Source organism: Arvicanthis niloticus, chromosome 3 (assembly GCF_011762505.2).
Source record: "Arvicanthis niloticus isolate mArvNil1 chromosome 3, mArvNil1.pat.X, whole genome shotgun sequence".
Lineage (NCBI taxonomy): Eukaryota > Metazoa > Chordata > Mammalia > Rodentia > Muridae > Arvicanthis > Arvicanthis niloticus.
The window spans coordinates 134,011,551-134,039,453 of record NC_047660.1 but is presented as its reverse complement, the minus strand read 5'-3'; the positions used below and the strand labels follow the sequence as shown (position 1 = coordinate 134,039,453).

Sequence of the window (27,903 nt, the reverse complement as noted above, 5' to 3'; positions counted from 1 at the left end):
CTCTCGAACACCATGGGACATCTGTTTTTTCCTTCCAGGGGACCAGTGAGAATCGGGAAGTCTCTCCAGTGGGCGGAGCCCAGCGTGCCCCACGTGAAACTCACTCTGACTCACCTAGAAACCAGCCATCCCCTGACACAGCAGCATCTCAAACGCAGTCCAGCCCTGCTCACCCCAGTGCTACTCCACATGAACAGGAGCATGGAGAGCAGCAGGCTCAGCCCACTGTGGGAGAACACTAAGGGCTCCTGGTCATCTCATACCCTGCATGGCACTAGGCACCTCAGCCAGGACAGAGGGCGAGGCCCCAACCCTGACCATGCCTCTGAAGGGGAGCACCGCAATGCATATGCTTCTAAATATCTAAACTCATTACTGTGGAACACACAAACACACACACACACACACGCACACGCACACGCACACGCACACACACATATGCGTGCGCAGGTACACATGAGTACATTATGGCAAGAAAATGGAAACCTCCACAGTCCTATGGAGACACAGAACAATGTTGAGAAGGAGGCCCTTTTCTTGTTAGTTAAGTCTGACCTAACTTCTCCACCAGGGTGAAAGGGTGAGAAGCAGAACTCACACCAAGTTGGGTGAATGCAAGGGCCTCAAGGTGAACAAGGACTTCATCTCCCTCTTCTGATTATTTATTCTAAATATTGGGTTCTTAGTGAAAAGCGAGGAGAAAAAAAAGTATAGCTATAGTTTTATTTGTCTTGAAGAAAAGCATTTTAAAAATTATAAGACATATTGAAAAGGGAACCAGATGGAAGGTAGTAGAACATATGCTTTGTTGTTGTTGAAAAGTTCAAAGTTTCACTGACCTTTGCACATCTCTAGCAAATCTATTTTTATATGCATATAGTATATAGTGAGCATAGTTCTTTGGGAAGCAGAGCTGTTACTGACTACTGCACACTGAGTTGAGTTTAAAACGTCTGTGTTGCAATGGGCTGTGAGAACAAGCAGAAGTGAGAGAATATTTCAAAGAATTCAACCAACTCAGTATCATAAGACATGACAGCCAAGGCTTTCCCAAGCAGACCCTTTTGTAGCAGCCTCTGCTGCTGTGTTTTACAGTGGCTTGGGCTCTAATTCACCGGAGTCCTAAGCATCAAGCTAAAGAGCACTATTTATAGAGAGCAAAGTAAGATTGAAGTGCCTGGGGGAGGGACGTGGAGTTTAAAACTTACGTAGTAGGTCTGTTTTGTTTGTGGAGGAGTAAATAGGAAGCCAAGAATGGGAATTCTGGGAATAAGAATGACTTTCTAAAGACTTAAGACATGAATCTTAGCATATTCTTCTCTCTGAAACCATAGTCATACACTGAAAGCCTTTGGGTTTGGGCTACAAACTACACCAGTTACCAGCACAGATAGAGGAGGTCTGGGTGAGTGCACGTCGAGCGAGTTCCCAGAAGGAAGCAGCGTGTGTAAGAAGCCCTGGATGCCTGTGGATGGGGGGTGCTGCTGCGGCTGAATGGGGGTCAGTCATATTGTGGATGAACTCAAGAACGCTTGGAAATGGAAGCTCACCCTAGCCTCTAACCTAGGAGACAGGACCAGCTGTACAGTGAAGGCTTCTGCGTGACAGCTCTGCCTGCCCCTGCATCTGGAGGACACATTCTACACCTGGATGTCTAGCTTCACCACAAAACACAGCTTGGAATGATGGGAAAAAATAAGCAAATGGTTACTTTTGCACTTGAACAGTACTGTACTGTCCATCCCCATGGCTCATTTTAAGTGACCTTTAAAATCAGATGTATTTATTATGCTTGTGTAATTACAGAAATGAAGTGGGAGACAGGCTGAGCCCCACCTATGAATGTACAGTATGTAGATTGTGAAACTGACTAGAAGGAGTCAGAACATTGTATCTTGTGTTTACAATTCTGGTTGATTTCTTTGAAAAGCTGCTGTTTCTGGAGATGCACAGTGGATGTATTGAAATAAAAAGTAAATACCATTTTAAAATATTTCTTAAATGAAAAACACGTGACCAAACAAGAGAAAATCCTCTGCTCTGTAATGAATGACACCAAATTCAACATGCCTTCGTTACAAAATGTTTACCGTGAGCGTCGATCCAACAATGCAGTAATTTCTAGCCTTTTGAGCTGACACCTTCACGAGTTTGTGGACTCTGTGACTTTTTCTTCCTGTCCTTACAGTGCCATATGTCACTTAAAAAATATTAAAGTGAATTCCAATTAAACCTGATTTGAGAATTTTATAACCTCTCTTGAGATCCTTGGACATACTCAAGGATGTCAAAGCTGAGGCTGGCAATCACTGCCACCGTGGTCTGTCCTGTTCCCCTCTGCCTGCAGGAACAGTATGTTACCCTAGAGTTCTGTGTGGACTTAAGTTGGCTCGCTGCTAATAACCAGACTATTCTTAAAGCCCTAAGCAGAGTAATAGTACATTCCAAAGGCCAGCACACCTAAAGAGCCAGAGTACAGAGGGCAGTGTTACTTTAGCATCTCTGTGACCTTGTGGTGGCAGGGAGCAGGCAGGTGGCTAGCATTCCCAGGGACTTGCAGCTTGCTCATGGGACCCCTAAGCAATACGCCTCTCAACACATCACTTAAGTAGAGCAGCTGCAAAAAGGGATACTCACCTGTGGTTAGATCATTTGTCTTTAAAAAGCCCCACCTGGTCCAGACAACGTTCCTTATTTAAAATATGAGGATTCTGACATCCCTCAGTGCAGAGACAAGGCACAGGCTACCTCTGAAATGCTAAACCACTCATGTACTGTTTATGCAAAGCTTACAAACTGCCTGACGCAGAACTTCTAAATCAATGGGCATCTGGGAAAGTGATGCTTATATGAGAACAGGATTGGGGTGAAAGAAAGGTTCTTTTCAAATCAGAAATCACATAGCTTATGCAGGGCCAGCTGTGGCTTACAAAAGGGAACAACTTGCTGCTGTCAGGGGAAATGTGAGCCAGCCCAGGTGATCATCTCACCGGATTCCCATCTGCTCTGGGCCGCTAACACACCTGCCCTATTGCGGCTTGAGGTTAGACCCAGATTTAACATGGCAGCTTGGAGACCTCATAGTGCTGGGGTCAAGAATGTGGGCCTGGGGCCAGAAGTTTGTCTGGACTGAGGTGTTAGCTCCGTCAGTCACAGTTTATATGGGCCTGAGGCCTCCTGTGTAAAACTGAGGTTTCAGTGAGAGACTTGATAGTACAGACCCAGGTAAATATATCTTTTGGGATAGAGTCTGCTGGTCATGAGTCTCAGTGTCTTTATCGTCTGCCAGCTGGGAACCATGGAACAGACAGCACATTGGCTAGTGGGAGACAGGTCTAGACAATGAAAGTCAGGTGTGAGTCAGAGGCTAAACTGGCACCTGAGTGGGGCGTCTGTGGAGGTAGCATGCTCACAGGGTCATCTGAAGACACCTGTCTTGCTGCAGGCTTCATCAAATAAGCTTCCCATGTCACCTATGTGTAGGATTCCACTTCCAGTTAGACAGGAAAGCCAATCCAAAACTTACAGATTTAATCACCAAATAGAGGATAATGTGAGGTCCTATTTGGGTTGTTATTTATCAATATCACCTCTGGATCTTAATCTCTGTCTGTGTGTGTGTATATATATTCAGATATATTGATGCAATCCATCAGATATTCCAAAATCTGTAATCTCTTAAATTTCCAGATATTTTAAAAAGATATAAATTCAAATATTTTCCTGTCACATGGACACTCCTCTACAATTCACCCCTGAGTATCATTGGCAAACTATATAACTAATTTACAAAGTGTCTGTGTGCTTGTAAACCTTGTTTAAAAACTCTTCGAAAATAACATTCGAATGATATGATTTTTAGACCATTTAAGTATGGCCTCCTGCGCTGCTTCTCACCCACACATTTGGTGTCGAACAGTCCAACTTGCTTTTAACAGGAGGCCTTTGTGAGGCATCTACTGTAAGCAGCGCACACAGAGCGTCTGCTGCGTGTGTGTGTGTGTGTGTGTGTGTGTGTGTGTGTGTGTGTGCATGACTGCGAAGGTGTGAGGCATAGCTGCTACAGAAGGGCAGTCGTTAGCTGAATGGTCATTAAGTTTAAAGAACTTGAGAGAGAGGAGGAAGGTCAGAAGGGAAGGACTGTTCACCGCTGGATGGGCATTACAACTGTGATTGGAATTTGTCATACACACTGACTGATAGCCCAAGGATACAAGCCCAACAAACATTTCACTAGGACTGGTTTGTTTAGTTTCTCACAGTTGTCACATAACAATCTGACAGATCCATGATTCCTTCTAAAAGTCAGCATGAGAAACAGCATCCCAAGAGACTGTCACTGCTCTCATGGTGGGTACATCAGCTTGCTGCTGCTGGGAGCTGCAGCTTCACAGTGTGACCCCTACCAGTTCAGGAAGGCTGGGGCTGGCCTGGTGGCTCAGGGGTGCTAATGTGTCAGTCACACAAACACATTCTATACTAGGCAAACTGCTTAGAGGTGAACATGGCTATGTCCCAACACTGATACAACTGACCTGTTAGGCTACACTGCCAATAAATAAAGTTACTGAAAAAGAAAACCAGATTAAGCTGTGACAAAATGTTACAACTCCTGTCTATTTATGTAAAATAGTTGCCAAGATGAACAGAAGCACAAGCGTTTTTGTCTGTGTGTATGTGCATGCAAAGTCAGAGGAAGGTAGCAAATCCCCTGGAACTAGAGTTATGGCTGACTGCAAGCTGCCATGACACTTGGTTGCTGAGGAGTGAACTCAGATCCTCTGCAAGGCTCTTGTTAACCATGGAGCCATCTCTCCAGACCCCATTCTTTGACGTTTTAAAATCAACATGAAAAGGCACAGATTGAATTGAATGAGGTTTCTAAGGAAAGGAAAAAGACTCCTGATATTACATATATCTGTCAAAAAGCAGAGGCAGAAACCCTGACATAGAGCTTCAAACAGAGAGCATCATTTGAAAACATATATAGGAATTTCTGAAGTCAGCATCACTCTCGGGATGATGGTGACCAAGACTGTGTCTTGTCCCCATCCTTTCTCATGCCTTTTGTTTTTGTTATTGTTTTATCTTTATACTACAAAAGATAAAACAACCTGACTTTGATTCTCAGAGGACCAAGGAGCCACCTGTTCACAGAATGTCTGCCATAGTCAACTCTTACAGCTGTGTTTCTGCTCCTTTCCTTGGGCTCAAAGCAGTCAGTAGCTCATTTCATCCTGGAGTTTATCATGGATCAAGAAACAAACATTTACTCTCTCTCTAAAAAAAAAAAAGTATCACAAATGTATTTCGTGAGAATTCATTGTAAACATATATAATCAGTTTAAAAAAAATAAATCTCAAAATGTCACAAATGCTTCCATACTTTCAATTTCAATATATAAAAAGTACAAAAAGTAATTTTTAATCTTTCTGCATATAAAATCTTATCAAAACATTAAATATAATTCTAAGAGATTTTTTTTTTAAATCACAGTTATTAAATAGCTAGTTGGGCATTGCTTAAAAAACAAAACAAAATCTCGAGGCACCAACACCATAAGACCAGGGCTGTAGGGAGATAGCCCTGACCTGCAAGTGAAGAAGTATCTTATACCTGAGTCTCAGATGCACCAGGGCTGCAGTGTTGCCAAGGCTGCTGGCGACACTTCTGTTCTGACTCTCAAACCTAAATTCCACCATTTCCAAACATGAGTTACAAAGATTATCAGTCTCATGAAAAATGGGTTGTGGTTAAGTAAGTTAGAAGGCCTGTGCGTGATGTCTGCCTTTTAGGAGACCCACGATGCCTTCATAGCACTAAAGACTGAGGAGCTTGCAGAATGTGTGACTCTGAGTTAACCACAGCCAGCATCAGAATTCCAACAGTACTTCCTACTATCACATGAACCATTGATAATGATAAAATAGGGGTTGTGGGTGGGGGGTGGGGGGCAACAATGCAGCCTTTTGAGCCAGCTCCAGAGCATCCAGAGGGGAGTTAGTGACTGGTGAAGGGAAGGCATCAGGTCCTGTTTACTGGTCCTAAAGAACAGGTTTCTACTGTTCCTGTGAAGGTCTTCTTCATTCAGAGCATGGGGCAACGACTCTTTCAGCCTTCACACCATCACAGTAAAGCTCTCTTGTGCAGATGCAAACGAGCTTTTTCCTTACTTTCGTGGCTTATTTTTCGCTGAGGTGCATGGGTCCTGCCCAGCTGGAATAGGGTCTTTGCCTCGTACTTGCTTTCTGACTCAGAATGAAGTCAGCTCTCTGGCAGACTGTCAGTCTGCGGGCTAAAGAGCTGCTCTTCCAAGAAGGCACCCCCAAGGCCATACTGCTTTTCATGGGTGCTGACTTCTTCCGGTGACAGGTGGCTCGCTCCAAGAACAAACTCTGCAAACCTAAGAAAACTTAGTTTTAAACAGTTAATTTTGTCACAGAGGTTTATCTGAAAGATGATGTGTGCCTCCCCACTTCTCCCCTTTAATTAAATTTGAATTTGTGTCAGCTGACGGTGGCATTAAACCTGTGCAGGGAATGGCTTACGTGATTTGTCTGTAGACAGCAGGGGAAGGTGGAAATGTGGGCAGGTTTATGCATCAGACAGGCGGGTGTACCAGGTCATTCCCTTTTCCCTGTTCCTTGTGAGTTCGGTGGATTGCTCAGATTTCACTGTCAATGCCTCGCTCAGATCCGCAAGGTTCCTGAGACCTCAGCAGCTCTCCCAGCAGGCCAGAGCACCCAGGAAGTAGAACTCCCACAATTCTAGTGTCAGGTATGACCAAGAGGAATGGTTGCTTCTGAGCAGAAGTGCATGCTTCGGACATTGTGTGATTTTCAAATCACTTTAAACATGAGCTGTGGCCAGGGCAGGACTTACTTTTTAGGGGCCTGGAGTCTGGAGACAGCCAGCCAGGAAGGGAAGTCGGGCCTGCAGCAGGCTCGGCGCAGTTCCTCAAGAGCGCTGGCTGTTTCAGCTTCAGCTTGCTCCCTGTACTCGTCATCAGTGAGATACCTCACCACCAGCGGTTCTGTTGTGAACCATGGCCTCATTTTCCTAAAACACATGACATGTGGTTGCCAGATTCCTGCCCAAATCAATCCTTATAATACACAAAAATATCCATCTTAGACACCAACAGAAATACCTGGGAACTCCCTGGACGGCAGCCAGCACTTTCCACAGTCCTTCTCTGACTCTGGGTAAGAACGAGCCAGGTGAGCCTACTGTGCTTTTCTCTTCTCTGACCCCAATTGCAATGGCATAAGGCCTTTGATGAATCAATTTCTGATTGAGATGGTGATTATATTTTTTTCATTGATTTCTAATCAAACAATGAGACAAAAAGTCTGGCTTCCTGCTTTGCCTGCTGATTTTCTTTGGCAAGCTTTCAGTGTGTTCTTTTATGGAGACCAACAGGGACGTACACCACTTACTACACTATGAAGAAGCCGGAGCTGTGGGATCTCACTCCCACCTAGTGGCGGTGCCTCTGATTAACCTGACACAGAGAGGAGGCGCTGCACACAGTCCATCAAGGAGAGGAACTTGAATTCATTCTTTTTCGGCTACACATACATCAAGAACCCAGAGGCTGGATGTTGTTTTCCAGTCAGGAAAGGGATGAGTATTATAAAGCTATAGCAATCTGTACTTTAGGAATCCAAGAGGCTACTAGAGACATATTTGTGACAAGGTTTCAAGTAACATTTGTGCTACATTCATCAATGAGTCTTACAAATGTTTGCAGGTGACTTCAAATATAATTGAAAAGATTGCCAAGTTGTGTGTGTGTGTGTGAATAAAAGAACTGACTGAAATGAAGAACAAGTAACATTGGTTCTTTCTCCTCTTCTGAACAACGAGGCAGGTTTCCTACAGGAGAAACCCAGACTCTGACCCAGAACACTGGAGCACAAGCCAGCTTGACAGTGTCCTCACTGCCTGAACTTGGCCAATCCCTTCCTGGTTCCACCTCACTGTGTCACATGGAAAGGACAGCAGAATCCTTGCCTCATCAGTCACTGAACAGGTGAGATAGGATATTTACACAAACTGCTCAGTATCATCATAAAAAAAAAAAAAACAGCTATTATATATTATCAACATCCATGTAAACAGCACTTTGCTAACTCGAAAGTGTGATGTGAAAGTCAAGACATTGTTTGTCTGGTTTATTATTTAACCTGTACGTTTCTACTTTAGCCCTTACCTTTTTATATAACTATCCCCTACCAACATGTAAGGTAGACAGCATAGCAGTACGTATGGATGGTTAGAGAATGTCCCACAGACACATAATGGAGCCATCATGCAAATGAGGACACATTTACTACTGGCAAGACAGTTGGGTAGCTAAGGGAAGGAGAAAGGAACTCTGGGTTCCTTGGGCCACAAGCCTGGCATATATGGTGGCCTGGAGGCTGTGCAATGGCCAGCCTCCTCCTAGTGGAGAGACCACTCCCCAGATGGAGGCCGGAAGAAAAGCCCCTTGGTCTCAAGGCCTCTCACTTGCACTGCCACCTTTTGTCCCATGACTACCTTGTGCTGTTGCCAATGTTTTACCCAAGTGATGCTGTCACACAGTCAGCCACCAGATCCGGACACTACCTGTTACTGTGGAGTCTGTTTCCTCACAGCCGTTTACTGAACATCTAGTAACTCCCTTTGCAGCCTTCATCTCACTTTCCCACTCCGCATCTCCATCAGCGTCTGCCTGGACCACAGCCTTCTACTATACGAGCTTCCCTGTTTACCAACTCCCTATGCCAGAAAGCAGATGGGTCTACCCCACCAGCCAACAGTTAGTAGTTTAACAGTTTAACAGTTAGTCTCTAGTTTAGGTTTTGCCTGTCAGGTGAATTTTTTTATTTTTCATTAGATTAACTGCCAACATTTATACTGCAGGAATTACATCTGAGTTCTAGTCTACATTTACAGTTTTCCTATATCAAATCTGAAAGCAGAATCCACATTTTTGCATAGCAACAATCAACTCCCGCTAGCTTTAAATGCTGCCTTTGGGATGGGGATGCAGTGCAGAGTTTCCCATAGTCCTATTGGCCACCAACTTGCCTTGCTCCTGCCTGGGCCCAAACTTTCGGATTTTTACCTTCTGTCTAGACAGGAGTCAGTGAACGAATGGAAATGCACACTGTTGGGCCCCACACCAAACCCCACAGGCAGAATCAGGCTGGATTCCTCAGTGAGCCCATCCAGTGTGGCCAGAGCACACTTCACTCACTGTACTGACCACACTATTGCCTGATGGTGGCTCTACATGGGGCCTTTTCTCTGTCAAGAAAGCATTCCACATCTGTTCAAGGTTCACTCTGGGTCATTACTTAAAATTCAACCCAATGATATCTCTTCCAGGAAGTCCTTCCTTGACTAACTCTAGTCCCCGAGCAAGCTGTTTTCATACCTAAAGGATATATAAGTGTTGGGGCTGGAAAGATGACTCAGTGGCTAAGAATGCCAACTGCTCTCCAGAGGACTGCAGTATGGCTCCCAGCACCCACATCAGGTGGCTAACAACTGCCTATAACTGCAGCTCCACAGGACCTGACGCCCTCTTCTGACCATTCTGAGAACCCACAAACATATAGCACGTGTGTGTGTGTGTGTGTGTGTGTGTGCGCGCACACACACACACAAACTTTTTTAAGGCAGCTGATATATAATTGCATGCCCACATCTCTACAATATACATCATCAAGAGCAGGACCATCTCCATCTGTGTGCCTGACACAGACATACAGACTGAAGAAACACACAACAATACTGTGTCAGCAGAGGTTACCTTACCTTTCCATATTTTCATAAGGCTAAAGCCTTAATTTAAAACCTAAAACAAAGAGAGTCCTTAATAAAAATGAACTGAGTAACTCCTTCCAACCATCCAGGATACACTTCCCCCTAATTCCTATCTTGTGAGCACAATTAATATCACTCTATCGGTATTGGCTCTAATGAAAAGAAATGTATGACAAAGGTAGAAATGTTATGCAACCCAGAGCCCAGGCAACTTGTCACTGATTTTAGTGAGCTCTAACCTCAGAGTGATTTGTGTTATAACTCAAAAGAGATGGAGAAAATGCTTAGAGCTCCTTTTTCCTCTAAGTGAAACCTCCAGATTAAACATAATTACTTGGCCAGGCAGCAGTGGCACACACCTTTGATCTCAGTGCTCAGGGGGCAGCGGCACGTGAATCTCTGAGTTTGAGGCTAGCCTGGTCTACAGAATGAATTCTAGAACAGCCAAGGCTACACAGGGAAATCCTGTCTTGGAAAGCAGACCACAACCAACCAACCAAAAAGCAAGGACAAAAAAAAAAAAAAAAAAAAATCCCCCAAACCAAAAGCCCCATAATTACTTGTAAGATGTAACCAAAAGTATCTCTTAAAACGATAACTCAAACCAGAACTCAAAATGTCAGATTTGATAGCCACAGAAAAAGATACCCACCACCTCAGATAGCTGAGTGCTCTCAATAGGTAGTGCAGACTCCAGGAGAACAGGAGGAGGATCATAACAGCATAGGCAAACTGAGGCGAGGCCATGCCAGTGTAGACCAGAACCAGGGAGAAGAACCTCAGCATCCACATCAGAAGGTTTCTGCTCCCCTCATTAGTGAGAGGGCCGTGACTGTAACAGGCGGCAAAGCTACAAAGTCCAACAACCAACACATAGCCTAGAGAAACAGAAGAAAGGCAATCGGTTAAACCTGAGCTTGGAAACTGAGGTGGAAAACCTGGCAGAGCCCCGCCTGAACAGTAATATCTACCAGTTAACTTCAGTTTCAAAAATGAAGAAAGCAAACACAATGTTTTCTTTTTTCAATGAAGTTTGAAAAAAGTACCTACAGCTCATTAGTCCTTGACTTGAGCTTACAGGCCGGCTTTTAAAGACATATCATTATTGTTATCTGTCTGTGTGGGTGCATGTGCAAGCGGTAAAGTCAGAAGAAGACGTCAGATACCCCAGAACTGGATTACAGGCAGTTGTAAGATAACCATTCCAGGCGCTAGGCGGGAAGAGGCCTTTGGAAGAACAGCAAGCACCCTAAACCACTGAGCTATCTCTCCAACCTGACAGGCTAATTTTTGCAATAACTTAAGATATATGCTGATTATTATGGTAATATATAGTCATATCTGTTTTTAAGTCCAGTGTCCTGGGTGGACAAATGGTTTCATGGTTGATTTGAACATCATACTCTACTTATAAGCCCTATATTTAATTTTTAACTTCTAGTCAGTAAAGGAGAATGTAATGTTACAGAGGACCAATCAGGTGGCTACCCTTTGCTAGCCATGCCCAGTCAGTCCATGGTTATATCTGATACTTTGTTTCCAGTGCTATTAGATGGGAAATGTACAATGCTTCTAATGATTTCCACTAGAGCTTAATTTGTTTCTAAGCAATTCTGAGAGTCAATTCCTTATTTACAGTAGATACTGAGGAGGAATAAGTTAAATTTAAGATGGGCCCCACATCAATCTAGAAAGTGGAGCTTTCACAGGGTGTCTTACTTGGCTTCTCTAGCACCTTTGTGATGAAACAAACTATAATGGGGCTATTTCTCTGGTCTGGCCTCAGTGGGAGAGGATGCACCTAACCCTGTAAAGATGGGATGCCCTAAGGAAGGGGGATGCCTGGGGGGGGGGGACCCTCTCAGAGAGGCAAAGGGGAGGCGGAAAGGGGTTGAAGAACCCTGGGAAGGGAAACCAGGACTTGCGGGGCAACATTTGGAATGTGAATAAATGCAATAATTAATTTTTAAAAAGTTATATGTAATAAAACTCAACTGTACTTGAGGGAAGAAAAGAAATTGGATGGACTGGGAGAGTTACCTGGCCTAGCAGAAGGGTCAGCACAGCATCCAGGTTATATAGTCAGACAGAAGAGATAAGTCAAGATCTAAATATGACCTGTGCAATAGGTAAGTCTATGCAGTTATTAACCTTTAACATCTAAAAGTAAGGTTAAGGATATATCTCAGTGGTTCAACAGATGCTGAATACACATGAGGTCCAACCCCAGCACTAACAACAAGAAGTAATAGTTATTTAGTTATATAGAAAAAATGCTCTTGCTTTTTAGAGACAAAGGGTAAAGAACTTATAGGAATATTTCGTGTTATAAGTAAATTATAAATATTTAATATAATAGGAAAATAGGCTAACAATAAAGAATTCAAGGATGAACCACTTTTGTTTTGGCAACATTACCCTCATCTGTGAAATCTGAGGTTGATAGTCTGCAATTCCCATTATTTCATAACAAAATGAAAGAAATGTGTAACATAAAACAAGAAAATTAAATGGTATTTTTATCCTGTTTCTGAAAAGTCAAATTTCATTAGTAACACTTTCCTACTTTTTATACAGAATACATAAAGAAAGAAAACTGAGAGATGAGAGCCGGCTTTTAAAGAATACTATTTTAATAGCATCTTTCCTTAAACCAAATGAAAAGTCTGTGGTCAGAGTCCCCCGGTTGCACTTCTCAGACTGGCTGACAGACAGAAGTTTTTATGTGTTTACCTACCTAATACATACATTCTGTTTCCATACCACAGCCACTGCAGATCTTCCATCAACCGGCACAAAACATAAACTGAAGCAAACCAACACCCAATCATTAGCGCCCCAAATGTGCTATACTGTGTGTGGAAGAAAATAAATGACACAATATACATATACATATATTGGTTCATTCACTCTTATAAAAATAGAAGCAATCAAATAAATTCTCTCTGTTTGAATGGTCTATGTCAAACCTAAGTCAAGTATTTATCTAATCCAGAGTCTCACTGTTCAAGGGTGGGCCTCAGAGGAGGAGAGCCATTTTCACACAAGAGCTTAATGGCAGGCACGTAGGCTCAGCTCCCACTGCTAGAATCTACATATTAACAAGACCCCCAGCTGCCTAGCAGGTGCCCTGAAGTTAGAGAGTACTACTAAAAAGTACATAGTTATCTCAAAAATAATGCTATTTAGCGTTTTAATCAGAGTAACTATAAAGTTAACATCATGAATTAATATTTATTTATCCTTTGGAACATTATTTTATTGAAGGTGTAGAGGAGAGACAAGAACAAAACGCCCAGATGTAGTACCACTAGTGTATAAAGCCCCAAAGACTCACGATCATTCTGCAAAGATACCTTTCACAAAACAGTACCAAAAACGTCACCAAACTTAATGTAATCCTATACATTACTAATAAATAAAAACTGACTTTTCAGAAACAGACACATTTTAAGGTCCATTTACCTAGCAGAGGAGCATATCTGAATTAGGTAATTTTCATATCCATAAAATCTTGGCTCCCGTTTTGTACTCATTTGCATATGAGACGTACCTTTGGAATGTGTTTCTTGGCCATCAGAAGGACAAAGACTAGTGTCATTAGAATACCTAACATGGTACCCGAAGAGTAATAGAAAACAGGGCTTCTGTCAAGACAGAGAAAAAAATTTACATAAATATCAACCAGCATTTATAGCAATAAAATCTGAAAAAAAATTCATAATGCTCAATGTGGCAGTAGTAGCCAGTAAGGAATATTAAGAAAGAAAAACTCTAATCACATCTCATATAGTCAAAACTGAAACAAGCATTTGAAGATTTCAGTAAATTGACTGTCGTGGAATGTCTAGTGGTCTTCTATAGTCAGAATGCCATCCAATAATACTACACACTTGTCACATGTCAGGCACTTGCCTGAGAGCTTTTCATGAACTCCCAGACACCCACAGCTAAAATCTTTCAGAGGAGAAAACTGAGACATCAAGAAGTTAAAAGACTTCTACGTGAGTTGGCTGCTGGAGGATTCAGAGTAGCAGCCCAGCTCATCAGCATGCAGGGCCTAAATTCTAGGCTTTCCTCCTCCTGCTCTGCATCCATCCATCATGCCGTCAGGAAAGCTGGCAGATAACACTACACATACCTGATCGTGCCAGAAAGAAAATGGTAAGAATGATGCAGAAATATTCGTAATAAGTAGCCTGGGCAAATTAAAAAGTAAATATTGAGAAGAGAGTGGTTTTTATAGGATAAGTTACAAGAAACAAAATATCAGGGTAATGTGTTTATCCAAGAAGCAAGTATTTGTCATGTCCAATATCCTACACCAGAACCACTAATCTAGGAGGATAATTAACTCACTCAACAGCCAGCATCTGGTATCAGAGCACATGAGCACAAACCCAGCACTCTGGAGAACATTCTGTAACCAAAAAATAACAGCAATAGGATAAGTTCACATATGTGTATATATGTAAAATAGTGTGAGGCAAAGTGCTCTGTACCATGTACTTATCAAACACACAGTTACCGCTGTCTTTAAAGTTGATTCAAATGCTACCTTCAGACCTATCATTCGTAAATCCTAGAAGAACCACTAATGCCGAGTAGTGTGCAAATATTTAGCACAGAGTCACAACCTATAGACTTTTAAATCATAATTTAAATGTAAATCACTACAAATATTAAAAGGGGCACTTACTGGCTCAAGGTCTTTGCATAAAAGAAAAGAAAAATGCCTGTCACAAACACAAGGAAGAGTTTGAAATCCACAACTGGAAGAGAAAAAAAAACAAACACAACGGATGTACTGTGTCAGTATATAAAGTTGCAGAAACAATAGGAAAGTCAACTCATTGAATGTCCAGCCAATTATGAAAATAGACTTACTGTTTCGATTCACGCTTACTGTGTAGGTAAGCATCCTCCCAACAGGCTTCACAGAGAAGCACACAGTTTCTCCATATGGACTGAAGACTATGGTCATCTCTTTAGTCTCCTCTGGTGCCCAAAAGTTATGAGTCACACATCTGATAAATGATAGAATGGTTTCTGTATGCTGGCAGTTATGACTTCCTGTGGTATATACAATACTGAGCAGGCCTGGGCTGGTAACTGTCACCTACAAAACAGAAATGGATCAATCCAGGCAAGTTCAAAACCTTCCCCTTGGTACCTCAAGACACAAGCAGAGGAGTAAGAAGCCAGAATTGGCTGAGGAAAATACCACGATGCACAGGACTGGGCTCTGGTCCCCAGCGGAACTTCACATACCTGCATTCAGCTCACAGACGCTCTGAGGGGTGTGGATGGTTTGCCAGGTGTGATGGTGCATGTGGCTGTAGTCCCAATTTTTGGGACTCTGAGACAATGGATTGCTAGTCTGAGGTCACACAGTTAGCAACATGGAGGTGCTAGAGACCTTGGTTAAGCAGCCTTAAGTGGGGGCACCGGACGGAGACCTGCAGGCTGCAGACACCAACTTGTAAAGGAATTTTATCAGATAAAAAGTAGAAGAATCAAGAATCAGCCGGTGCAGAGAGTACTACTGCTGGGTGGACCTGAACAGGCGGAAGTGTGTGCGATCCAGAGCACGGTCAAGGCCTCAGATACTTGGTCCTAAGACAGGGAGTAAAGCATGTGCCTACAGATGCTGACATGTGGATGGCTCCACAGTCATTTCTAATATTTTTCCATTTGTTTCTGTCTGACCTCAATCTTTATTTTTTTACATTTCTTTAAATTGAAAATATTTTTTTTTCTGATCTAATATATTCTGATCATGGCTTCTCCTCCCCTAATTTCTCCCAGATCCTCTCCACCCACCCAAATCCACATCCTTTTTCCTCTGGTTAGAAAACAGGCATCATAAATAAATAAATAAATACAATCTTAAAAAAAAAAAGACAGAAAAGTGCCCCCCCAAAGGTTCACGAAACGCATACAGACGCAGAGACATACATTCACACATAAGAATCCCATAAAAACAAGGAGCTAAAAACCATGACATAGAAGCAAAAGACCTGTAAAAAAAATTTAAAAACTCCAAAAACTACAACTGACTTTTTTTTTTGGGGGGGGGGTTGTCTATCTACTGCTGGCCATGGGGCCTGCCTGTCAGTATGCTCTGAATATCCGGTAACCCTTCACTAGAGAAAACTAACTTTTCCTGGAGACAGCTTCTCAGTTGGAGATGGGGCTTGCGTTCACTTCCCTTCTCTATGCTGGGACCCCCCTGTGCTCGGACACTGTGCACACTGCCTCAGTCTGTGAGTTCATCTGACGTGCATCAGTCCTGCTGTGGCTAAAAGCCTTGTTTCCTTGGTGCTTTTCATCCCCTGTGGGTCTCACAATCTTTCTGCCTCCTATTCCTCAGAGGATGTTTTCCCCATTTTTACAGTAGATTTCTTCTATTTTAAAGAAGTAAAGGAGCACCCGAAAGAATGAAGATGGGAAGCAGGTGCTGGAGTTATGAACTCATTTGTTGAATGTAGAATGAATGAACAGGAGTGGGAGGTACGAAGGACTGCAGCTTTTATGTCCCCACAGCTCCAGGCAAGGTGGCACAAGAAGCCACATAAGCCTCAAACATCATTTTCTAGAAAGGGTATGAGCTGAAATCACATCCTGGGACAAAGTCAAACTTATCCCTTGGCCTACAGCACTCCTTCCCCAGCCAATCTTTAGGTAACTTCCATTACTGAAGTCTCAAGTGCCCCATTCTCAGTGAGAGCTGCTCCTGTTACTTTTAATTACTGCCTTAGATCATGTTGCTCAGAGATTCCCAGCCTCCTAGTACTGCCTGGTTTTGTGTGTCAACTTGATGCACGAGCACTAGAGTCATCAGAGAGGGAGGCGCCTCAGCTGAGGAAATGCCTCCATGAGATCCAGCTGTAAAGCATTTTCTAAATTAGTAATTAATGGGGGAGGGCCCATTGCATTGTGAGTGGTGTCAATTCTTGGGCTGATGGTCTTGGGTTCTATGAAAATGCAGGATGAGCAAGCTGAGAGAAGCAAGATAGTAAGCAGCCCTCTTCCATGGCCTCCGCATCAGCTCCTGCCTCCTGGTGCCTGCCCTGTTTAAGTTTCTGTCCTGACTTTCTTAAATAATGAACAGCAATATGGAAATATAAACTGAGCACAAAAACCCTTTCCTCCCCAACTTGCTTTTTGGTCATTGTGTTTCAGCACAGTGATAGCAACTCTAACTAAGACTCTTCCTAATGAGGCTGCCCTTAAATAGTCCTTAAAATTCCTCATGTTGTGGTGACCCCCAGCCATAAAATTATTTTTGTTGCTACTTTATAACTGTAATTTTGTTACTGTTATGAATAGTAATGTAAATATCTGTGTTTTCTGAAGTTCTTTGGTGACCCCTTAAAAGGGTTACAACCCACAGGTTGAGAACCAGTGACTAGGATGGCATATCCATCCAGAATGGTTAGGAGAGGGCCTGGGTAGATATAAAAAGGAATTAATGTCCTCTCCCACATAATTCTTCCTTGAGCCACTGCATGCCCATCAAAGTAGCTTTTATCTTGATGAATTTACTTGATAAATAAAGCCATATAAAATATATTTTTAAATCCTGAAGTGGTACAATTTAATTCCACATTTTTAAGTCATGATAAAAAAAAAAAAAAAAAAAACAGGCCCTGACCTGCACAGTTGACCACATATATGTCCACTCTATTTGTGAATGTTGATTGTAGCAATAGCAGTCCGACACAGAAGTTTTAATTAAGTCTGTTTCCTTCAGAGATCTACATCTTGGAACTGAAAGATAAAAAATAAAATAAAATAAATGAGTTACCTAAGTATTTAAGTTTCCAAAATCTTTTTTAAAAGATGTGCTCAAAGAGATATTTTCATAGTTTTTATTATTGTATGACCAAGAATTCTTCTACATGGTGATTACAGTCCGTCACTCTGCCCTGCCTAGCAGGCGTCTGTCTGCAAATGTCCCATTCAGAGTCAATACTATTAGGTCACCTACTGAGCAGCGCACATGCACTGATGCCTTTGACCCTAAAGTGATGGAGAGAGTTAAGAGAAGCTTCCTAGAAAAGAAACTCGAGCAGAAGACTCAAGAATAAGTTGTAAGCATGAGACAGTATCAGGACTGACATGACAAATGTGCACAGTATGAAGATGAGCAGAGTCATGGTGGCCCGTCTTAGGGACATCTGGACAGCTGCAGCTGGAGTTAACCATAGCCACTTTTACATAAGGAATCTATACTTCCCCATGAGAGCAGAGCACAAAAGGACCTCAGGTAAGAATAGAGGACTCAGTAAGGAACAGATGACATTAAAAAGGGCTCAACTAAATTGCCTAGTAAAGTGTGGGCAGAATAAGCACCAATTACCAGGCAGAGGCACCCAGGATGAGGCTTCTATCAACCCCAGGCCCCGCAGTAAGGAGAGTACCCAATGACTTAGGCTATAAACTGAAGAAGGAAGAAGAACAGATTGAAGAGCTCTTGGGAAGACAAATCAGCACACTCTGGAGCTGCAGTGGATGGAGGAGATGAAGGTATCTGGTGAGTGGGGAGATGGTGAGGTACCTACCCACATCCAGATGCTGGTGTAGAAGTCAGTTTGTGAGAATACTGGGAGATGAGTTCAATTTTAGACAGATGTCCATCCATCCAGTTTTCACTGGTGGTTCTAAAGATGATGGACAGGAAGACATGTGACTGGAGCTGGATATGGATATGTAAATACTAGTGTGTTCACAAATAGCATTAATGTAGTATTTAGCGATGCAATTTGGGACAGGTTGTCTATTACAGATTGATGTGATAAGTGTTACAAGACTTAAAATGTAACAAGAGTTAAAAATAAGGTTCATTTTTCCTCTACTGTGTTTGAATTTGAACTAAGTTCTTTGGAATCCAAGACAGTGTGTCAAACAGGAAGTACCACTCAGGAATAGGAAACAGGAGAATGGAGTACTCATGGGTACACAAAGAAATGAGCCCTTTGCCCTATTCAAAGTACAAGAAGGAAATCTATAGACAACCCTGAATTGAAGTTAGAGCAAACTGTTATAACAAGGTTGGGTAAAAACAAAGTAACCAGTAGCTACTAATTGATCATTATAGCCATCTAGAGAATAATGTTGAACAAGCTCAAGAGGTCTCTGTCCTGGCCTGAAATATCATTTGTGACAGACAAGAGTGAGGACAGGCACAGTCCCTCCTTGAAACAGCTGTACCAAAGTGACAGCTCAGTTATATAATGACCCAGGATGTTCTATTGTGACAGATAAATCCTTTCATTTTTCCTCTTAGCCTAGTGATGAAACACATATGCTTTTAAATGTATCAACAGTCTGAGCTGAAAATACAAGAATCTAGGTCAAGAGCCAGATTTCAAAGCAGTAAGAGGACAGTTGGGAGACTCGTAGTACAGGATACCAAAAATTAGAAATGCATTCCTTCATGACATGCCTATACACAAGAACCTAAAGAAGATAGGATAAACAGTGCTATGAACACAAGACAGCCAAGGTAGAGGCATTTTTGGGTAAAACCGAGATGCACACAGTTCAAGGCCAAGGGGAGGAGGCTGAAAGGAACAGTCTTTGGATGTCTAATACTAGAAGTTAGCTATAAAAAAAAGAAAGAGGTCAAAGAATGCAATGTAAAACCAGGAAGTGCTTGAGCAGCTGTGAGAATACAATGAACCACCTTGGAAGCCCTGCCTGTTGAGCCACAGAGGAGAGAATGGAAGGTCTCAGGCCTGGCATTCCCATACCACATGCTCCCCACCTCCTGCTCGTCTCTGAACAGGAACCAGAGCTAAACTGGGCAGCCAGAACTGGAAACTTTGCACGCTGAATCCTTAATAAGAGATCCATTTACCACTGGAGAAGAGCATGTCCTAGCAGGAGAGGTGAAGGGCATGGGGCCACAAGTTCACAACCCTAGCGTGTGCTCCAGAACTGTATACAAATCCTCACTGGCAGTCTGGCACTAGGTGCACTTCATGCTAAGGGGGCTTGTTTTAGATGCTGCCACGGGGTAACTCTCATAATAACTCTCATGGTGAGCCCTATTATTTAAGGGCTGAACTAACTCCCACAAAACCTCTGTGTCCATGCTCTGCAGAAGCACCTTCTTGTGAGGACTGAAAACAAAGGCTATCATCAGACAAAGGCTTCTCACGGGGTCCCAAGGCTGTTTTCTAAGTCACTGGATACCTGTAGCTCCTAAAAGCAGGATGATGTCTGTGAATATGGTGCCATAGCATGGATGTAGGAACAAATGCTTCTGTTAATGCAAGCCACGTGCGTGTTGCACTTAAGCTTACTCTAGCAGCCTTTTAGGTGGTCTCCCTTCTTCCAGAAATACTCCCAGGATTCCCATAACCATCCTTCTATACGGGCACAGAGATCTTTTGAAAACTTCACTTGGGACCCACGACATTCCTCTAATCACTTCTGCTAACACTAAGACAAAATCTACCTCCTTTAGAAAGGCCCAAGTACCTCTATGATTTCTTCTTCTCTCTCCCTTGGTGGCTCCAGACAGATCAACCCACCAATCGTCCTCAAAGTACCAGCTTACTCCTGCCTCAGGTCTCCCTGCACTGCGATTTTCTTCCCCCAGATCCTGTGAAGGCTTACACCTGTCAATAGCTGGCATGTTTTGTTTGCCCTTCTCTGGAAAGCTCTGTCTGAGCCATGTCTGAACATGCACACCTCACCTACTTTCTGCTGACTGACTACACAGGGTCCATCTTACACATGCGCTTCTTATTGTACTGTCTTGTCTATGGAGTTACTAAATCCTGCAGCATTCAAATACCTGTCACTTGCGTGTGTGTAGCAATCTGAGAGGATTAGAGGATTATCTGAGCAAGAACTGCACAGCCAGTGAAAATACAACCAATTTCCCTGAAGAATTGCCAGCACAAGAGGAGGTGCACTAAGCCCTGCCTTGAAACCTCCCCAGCAGTATACCTCTGTGTTCAGCCTGTCCCATGCTATCCATTCCAGAGCCCACGAAGCAGGAGAGCCAAGTGTGAGGGCATAGGCTACACCCCTCTCCATGCTATCTCCTGTGGACCCTAAACTAGAGGGTAAGGCTGGCTACATTTAACAGCCTCAGACTAAGGACTATCTTTCTTGTTCCTCCCAGAGAAGGAAGTCAAGACGTGGCAAGAATCTTGGTTTGACATCAGTGTGTGTGTATAAGGCACTTCCTGGTTAGAACTTGTTCTGGATTTCCCCTGTCTTCAACAGATTAAGGAACATGCAGATGGAATTAATCACTTACGTTACTAAAGGCCTCAAGTCAGGTTTATGCGAACCAATGGGACAGATCCCTCAGTTCACTTTATCATGCAGCTTATAAAATTCAGCTAATGTAGTGTGGGGACTCCAGTGGTGCCCCCACCCCCACTTCTGCGGCTTTATTTTCTTCTGTCTCGGTTACTTTGGGTCAACCATGATCCAAATTATTAAATAGAAACCTGCAGAAATAAACAATTCATAAGCTTCAAGTAACGGCTGAGTATATTGTTAGCACAGTTATATTATCAATCATTGTGAATCCTTAACTGTCCTAATTTATACATACATTGTTTCAGTGGGGGAGGAAGGGCACTCAGGGACTCAGAAGGGACAAAGGAGCACTGCTGTACACATCTTAAAAAAAAAAAAAAAAAAAAAAAAAAACCCTCGCATCACCTGGTTTGTTAATAAGTCAAAAGTAAATGACTTCTTTAACGCTTTTCTTGTTATTAGCTTCTTTAATGCCTCAGTATGTTTAGCTTTAAAAGTTTAGTCAGACATATGGTAAAAATATTCAGTCAAATCCTAAGGAGCAGGTAGTACTTAAACCTATTTATCAACTCTTCTGAAAATGAAAACCACAAGCACTTCTCAAGCCGGTGCAGATGTTAAACCACTTCCTATATTTAAAAAAAAAAAAAAAAAAAAACCTTCATCATCATCTCCCTCCCCAGGAACCTAGCCTTCCGGTCTGCACACCAGAAAAAACAGTCCTCTAATTCGACCAGAACCAAAACACAGCAAACACAACAGAATGCTGCTGCTGTCTTCATTAAACCGCCTCTTTCTTCCTGTGGGAACTCGAGTATAATGAACGGGTCCACTTAGTCCACTTAGTATCTTTCTTGGCCTTTTGTTAAATTTACATCTTTCAGAGGTGTAAACTGCGTAAGTGACATCTCTCTTGTACTGGTACCAGTCTGTTGCTTTTAACCTGAATATAAAACTTGATTTTTATCTCTCCAGCGTCATGAGAAGGGAACTGAAACTAGCACATCCTAAGGAACACATACACAGGGCTGATTCTACCTTCAGAAGACAGTTTCTTTTGCTGCAGAGGAACTTCAGGCTGTGATTCTGAGATGACCTGTTGTCATGGAAATGTGGGAAGCCATTCCAGAGCCTCATCTGAAGGGACATAGTATTCACGATCTGACCTCCTGCTTGATTTGACGTTTCTTTTCCTCAGACAACTACCTGTCTCCTATGACAAGTGTCTGCCTTTCCTACACCTAGCATAACAGAGGGCTGGCCTCAGAGTGGACGTTCTTCATGCCATGGCAGTGGGTCGGCACCCAAAGTGGATTCTCAGAGTTAGAAAGGGTCTTAGGCATTATCAAAGGCAATCCCCCCATGCTAAGGGCAGCTCCTACTTTATGGTAGAAAGGACAAGTCTTCCATTACACTCAATTTTACTTGCTGAGGCTTCAAGGATTGTGTTCAACCAAGATCTGAAAATATTAAATGAAAAATCTCTCAAAGTAGTAATATGTAAGTTCCAATAATTTTTCCACAATATTTCATTATAACTGAATTTTAATAATTATCTATCTCTTGCCCTGATTTACAATTATAAATCTCTTGCTCTGATATATAATGCACGCGTGCGCGCGCGCGCACACACACACGCACACACACACACACACACACACACGGGGATGGGGGGGGTCAGGGGGGATGTAAGGTTCGGTACTATCTGAGGTTTTAGGCAGCCACTTCCAGTGCTTTTTAAAAAAATACATTTCCTGTGGGTGAGAGTGTTTACTGTCCACCTGTCTTGTCACAGGCCCCTCGTAAGTAAAACCACAGTAGCAGCAGTTCCTAGGCCTAGCCAATCAAGGGTTCCCACTGTGTCACTCGACACTGCAGGACAGTGTTCCCTTCCTTCATGCATTTAAGGATTATCTGGAATGGCAAGATAGAAGTTGCCATTTTTCTCAGCTGTGAAGTGGAATTTTATCATCTCCTGGGTATCGTTAACACTTCTCAGACAGGAAAGTCCTGATGAACGATTTACCTGTGTTTTTAACACAACTGAGGCCTATTAAGCCTGGTGCAACAGCACAACCCTGTAAACCCTTCACCTGGGAGGTAGAGACAGGACTGTTATACAGGCAAGGCCAGCCTGGTCTATATAAAAAGCCCAGGCCACCTAGGGCTATACGGTGACTCCTGTCTCAACAGCAGCAAAACTTGAAAAACTGAGTTCCTTGAAGCAAATAAAAGGAGAGAAAAATACTGAAATCTCATTTTACTGATGAGAAAACTCTGGTCTATAAAAATACCTAGGCTGGCCCTGGAGAATATGACACCTACAGGTTAAATCCAACAACTGCACTACAGCCCAAGGCCCTGAATTCATCTCTACAACTACTCCTAGTCTGCCAAGCCCAGGAGCCCTCCTCTTCAAACTGTTCTATATTTTCCCAAGTACCTATTATATTTACTACTAAGTCTTTGTTCTGTAGGTAAAATGGGCATATACAAATAATCAGTATAAGACAATGCAGTTAGAGCAATTCGGCCCTACATAGCACAAGACAGTTACTTAACACATTCCTGTTCAATGAAAAGTTGACCACAGACAGTCCCGTAAGGTGTAACTCACTGCAAGATACCAGTATGGGCACAAGGTGTGTCAGAAACTAATAACTGCTCACTGAACATCCATTCTCTTTTTCAGTCTTAGCCTACTGACTTTGTTGGTGTGGGGATATTATCCAATTAAAAGTCTGTATCTTGACAGCCTTCCTTGAGTCTATTAGTGACCCATGTAATGAAGAATACAAACAAGCAATCTTTTAAAGGATGTCACGAATGGTAGAAATAAACTCATGCAGACTGCCTTTTGCAGGTACAACTTTCTAAGCCGGAATCTTAAGCACCCCAGTCTGAGCAGCTCCCAGAGGCTACCAGGTTCAAGGCTGGGGCATCAACTGTATTTTGCATATGACCAGCTACCCGGGTCACAGCAGCCAATCAGAAACAGAATTCCGGTTTCATGCTGAAGCTTTTATCCTTTTCTAGCCTTGAGTTTCACGAGATTTCTGAAGACGGATAAAATAAAGTTTCAGACATTAACTGCAGACAAAGGGCCAGTTGTGCAGGTGTCCAGCGGTGTGATCCTGAACAAATCAAAACGTAAAGCAGACAGGGGCGGGGCCTGGCCGCGCCCACGTGTGACCCTGCGGCCCCGAAAGGAGGCCCCCCGCCCGGAGCCGGGGTTACCTGACATAGCTGTCTCCTCCTTGTGCACTGCGCCCGCTGGCAGCGTGGCCAGGGGCGGCAGCCAGAGCACCAGCCACCACCGCCCGGACAGCATCGCGGCTAATGCAACGGAAGTGGCATAGTCGACCACGGGCGGGAAAGCAGAGGAAGGGGATGGCAGGGGCGGAACCAGCCGCGGCCCCGCCCTTCCGCGGTCTGCCGCGCAGCTCCCCCAGTGGCCTCCAGGGGGCGATCACCTGCCTTCCTGCTTCCTGCTCCCGCGCCAGCCTGTAGAGTTGGCGGGCAGTTTAAACCAGTTTTCAGAGCACCAGTGCGGGCCACCTAGGAAGGCAGACTCTCAGAAATTAGATCAGCAAGCCTCACTTAAATAAAAACCTGGATTGTTTGTTTCTTTGCCCTTCCCTTCACCTCTTCCTTTTTTTTTCAGCAACAAATTGGGAAATTCGGTGCTTAAATAAGTTGTGTCTAAGCTCCTGAACACAGTCCCTTTCAAAAAACCAAAAGCATTATACAGGTTCACTATTAATAAAGTGTCACTTTAATAGAGATCTGGTGGCTGGAGAGATGGTTCAGTGCTTAAAAGCACTTACTGCTCTTCCAGAGGGCCCATGCTTCAGTTCCCAGCATCTATGTGGCAGCAGCCCCAACCATATGTAACTACAGTTTCAGGGGATCCACCCTCTTCTGACTTCTGCAGGCATATGGTACACAGACATACACAAAGCTAAACACCCATACACTGAAATTAAAAAATAAACCTTCTTTTAAAAATGAGGTATTTTTAAAAAGTAAAAGATATAGTGAGTGTTCTAAACATAACCAGCCTGGCAGAGATGATGGTACTCTAAAGTCAGCCTATTGAAACAGAAGACTCCAAGAAACTGGAATGCCTCACAGGAAACTACCCCAGGGAGAAGAGAAAGTCGCCACCATCCACAAGAGAATACTCTTCTCCTAGAAAGTGACTCACAGTTTCTTAGCTTTAACAGAATACTGATCATCAGGACAGTTCTGTGCTAAGAGCAAAGCCTTCTTTGGTCTCTGGAACCCTTTCAATGTGACTTACTATTCCATACTTGAAACAGGGCAGAAGGGTGGTAGTGGACTGCAATCCCATCATTTGAGAGACAGAGTTAATCGGGAGTCAAGGTGAGCCTCAGGGGCATAGGAAATCCAAGCCTAGTCTGGCTACATGAGACCTTATTTAAGCTTCCTCTGATTCCCATCCCTGCCCCACCACACACACAATGCTGGAATAAAAAGTTGTGTTCTTTTCTCTAATTCCAGTCTTCCACTAACAGCACTAAACTCGATGTAATAAAAATTATTTTTTTTAAACAAAAATAGCCCGGCTTCAATTTTTTAGAAAGTCTAAACAGGAAAGACTGTCTCTGAGTTATCTAAAGGAGGCTTTAACCAAATGCCCTGGATATACCTAATATGTGGTTATAAAAGCTCAGAAATTTTTTAAGGGAATTACTAGGGGGGGGGGGTGTGATTGTTAAAATAAACCATCATTATTTGAATCTGTTCTTTATTAATTTTCTCCTGGACCCCTTTGTTATGCTTCTTGCAAAACAACTTTTTGCTCCAATTCTGTTTGAACTGGTTTGGTTAATTTGGGACAGTGCTAAGGAGAGCAACTGAAAGACACATATCACCAAATGACTATTGTACTTTCTTACAGCTGTCTTCAGCAGATAGAGAACAAGCAGAGACATACTGTTTATAACACTGCTCTAAAAAACTAAACCATCTTACTACTAAATTGGTAGATGAATTTAGTAGGTTGTTTTCAAAGGTAAAAATACAAATGGTATAAATATTTAATATCCCTAGCTATGGCAGCAGGTTTTGGATGTCAACTTGACTATATCTGGAATTAATTAAAACCCAAATGGCTGTGTACACCTATGAGGAATTTTTCTTAAATCATTTGAAGTGAGAAGACATACTTCTACTCCAGATCTTTCAAGGTGAGAAGATCCACCTTTATCTGGGCCACATCTTTGGCCTGAAGCCTATATAAAGGAAATGGAAGAAGGACCTTGATAAACTACATGAGAGTTTTTTCTGTTAGTCTTTCCCAGTCCTTTCCTAGAGGGAACTGTGGTCTTTTACAAGAGTAACTATACACTGAAGGGAAAAAAACAGACTTTTCAGGGTCTAGTAGATACTGGTTCTGAATTGGTGTTGATTCTAGGAGACCCCAAGAAACACTGTGGCCCTCCAGTGAAAGTAAGTGCTTGTGGAGGTCAGGTGATTAATGGGGTTTCAGCAGGCGCTCCAGTGGGTCCTTGAACTCATCCTGTGATTATTTTCCCAGTCAGTCCTAGAATGCATAATTGGAATATATATAGTTGGAAGTTGGCAGAATTCTCTCAGGAGTTCCCTGACTGATGGAGTGGGGGCTATTATGGTTGGAAAGACTAAATAGAAATCTTTAGAAGTTGCCTCTTCCAGGAAAAATAGTAAATGAAAAACAGTATCACACCTCTGGAGAAAATGGGTAGTATAGGAAGGTACTTATAAATCCCAGCTAAGGCCACATGACCCGTTGCAGATAATGAGGATTATAATCGACATAATTATTTTGTCTTATTTTGTTAAAAATGTGTTTGCACAGATATTTGTGGGTTTTCCTTTATTTCTTTAACATGCGATACAGCATCAATTAAGAGAACATCAGTAGTTATCATATTCAAGTATGAGATACTAAAAGAATGTACCTCAAAAGACATAGCCATCTATTCTAAATTTATAATGAGTGTGTGTGTGTGTGTGTGTGTGTGTGTGTGTGTTTGTACCATGGATATACATGTATGAGAGTTATATTATGTTAGGTGTAATGATGACATTTGCAATTGTATGTGGGATAGTTCTACCATACTAGGTGCAATTACTGTTTTTTATTTAGAAATTAATTATGACAAAAGGATATGGTTGTGTGTCAAGTTGACAAGAGGTGGAGTTGTGATGGCTGTTTTTGGTTGTCAACTTGACTACGTCTAGGATTAAATAAAACCAAGTGACTGGGTACACTGGTGAAGGATTTTTTTCTTAATTAATTATTTGAAGTGGAAAGATCCACTTCTAATCCAGATTGTTTGAGGTGAAAATATAAACCATTAATCCATATCTTTTGTGATGGGAAAATAAACCTTTTAGCTGGATCACACCTTCTGCAGGTGTGACCCAGCAGCCTATAAAAAGGACAGGAAAAAAAGGGAAGTTTTGCTTTCTTTGCCTGCTTACTCTCCTTTACTGGCATTAAGTCCTAACTTCTTCAGGGTTCCAGTGTATACAAAAGACCAGCTGAGACATCCAGCCTCTGGACCGAGCAATTACTGCATTCTTGGACCTCCTGTTGATAGACAGCCAATATTGGAGTAGCTAGATCACAGTCTGCACGTCATTCTAATAAACCCGTCCCCTCCCCCCTCTCTATTCTCTTTGCCTGTGTGTGTATTCACTTTTTAGTCCTTTTCCTCTAGAGAACACTAACTAATACGTTAGAAAATTACAAGTAAAAGCTACATTGATATTCCATCTCATCC

The 27,903-nt window shown here is 42.7% G+C and overlaps 2 protein-coding genes across 8 annotated transcripts in view; one reads left to right on the top strand and one right to left on the bottom strand.

Moving 5' to 3' along the window:
- Window positions 1–2,232, top strand: part of Mfsd6 (major facilitator superfamily domain containing 6) — a 65,875-nt gene extending 63,643 nt beyond the window's left edge. For all 4 annotated transcript variants that reach the window (XM_034497945.2, XM_034497946.2, XM_034497943.2 and 1 more), the window contains one exon: window positions 39–2,232. In XM_034497945.2, the coding sequence (XP_034353836.1) occupies window positions 39–49 (11 nt within the window). In that variant the 3' untranslated portion in view covers window positions 50–2,232. The remainder of the gene's footprint in view (window positions 1–38) is intronic.
- Nemp2 (nuclear envelope integral membrane protein 2) lies at window positions 2,027–24,482 on the bottom strand. 4 transcript variants are annotated; one of them, XM_076931932.1, is made up of 11 exons: window positions 24,347–24,479; window positions 21,405–21,472; window positions 21,102–21,297; window positions 17,478–17,593; window positions 14,708–14,939; window positions 14,520–14,592; window positions 13,374–13,467; window positions 12,558–12,672; window positions 10,473–10,698; window positions 6,884–7,060; window positions 2,027–6,404 (listed from the first exon to the last, which is right to left on the bottom strand). In XM_076931932.1, the coding sequence occupies exons 4-11, from the start codon at window positions 17,493–17,495 to the stop codon at window positions 6,266–6,268; spliced, it is 1,074 nt and encodes a 357-aa protein (XP_076788047.1). In that variant the 5' UTR covers window positions 17,496–17,593; window positions 21,102–21,297; window positions 21,405–21,472; window positions 24,347–24,479; the 3' UTR covers window positions 2,027–6,265. The 4 variants fall into 4 exon arrangements, with proteins under 4 accessions (XP_076788047.1, XP_076788048.1, XP_034354166.1 ...); XM_076931933.1 differs by lacking the exon at window positions 21,405–21,472 and having other exon boundaries at window positions 24,347–24,480; XM_034498275.2 differs by lacking the exons at window positions 21,102–21,297; window positions 21,405–21,472 and having other exon boundaries at window positions 24,347–24,482.
- Between the last annotated feature and the right edge of the window lie 3,421 nt (window positions 24,483–27,903).

Coding starts and splice junctions, on each gene's coding strand:
- Nemp2 (XM_076931931.1), bottom strand. CDS start 20,468: ATGCCAGCTATTGACAGGTGTAAGCCTTCACAGGATCTGGGGGAAGAA. Junction 12,673..13,373: donor CCAAGAAACACATTCCAAAG/GTACGTCTCATA, acceptor TTCCACACACAG/TATAGCACATTTGGGGCGCT. Junction 6,405..6,883: donor AGACTCCAGGCCCCTAAAAA/GTAAGTCCTGCC, acceptor AAGTTTTCTTAG/GTTTGCAGAGTTTGTTCTTG.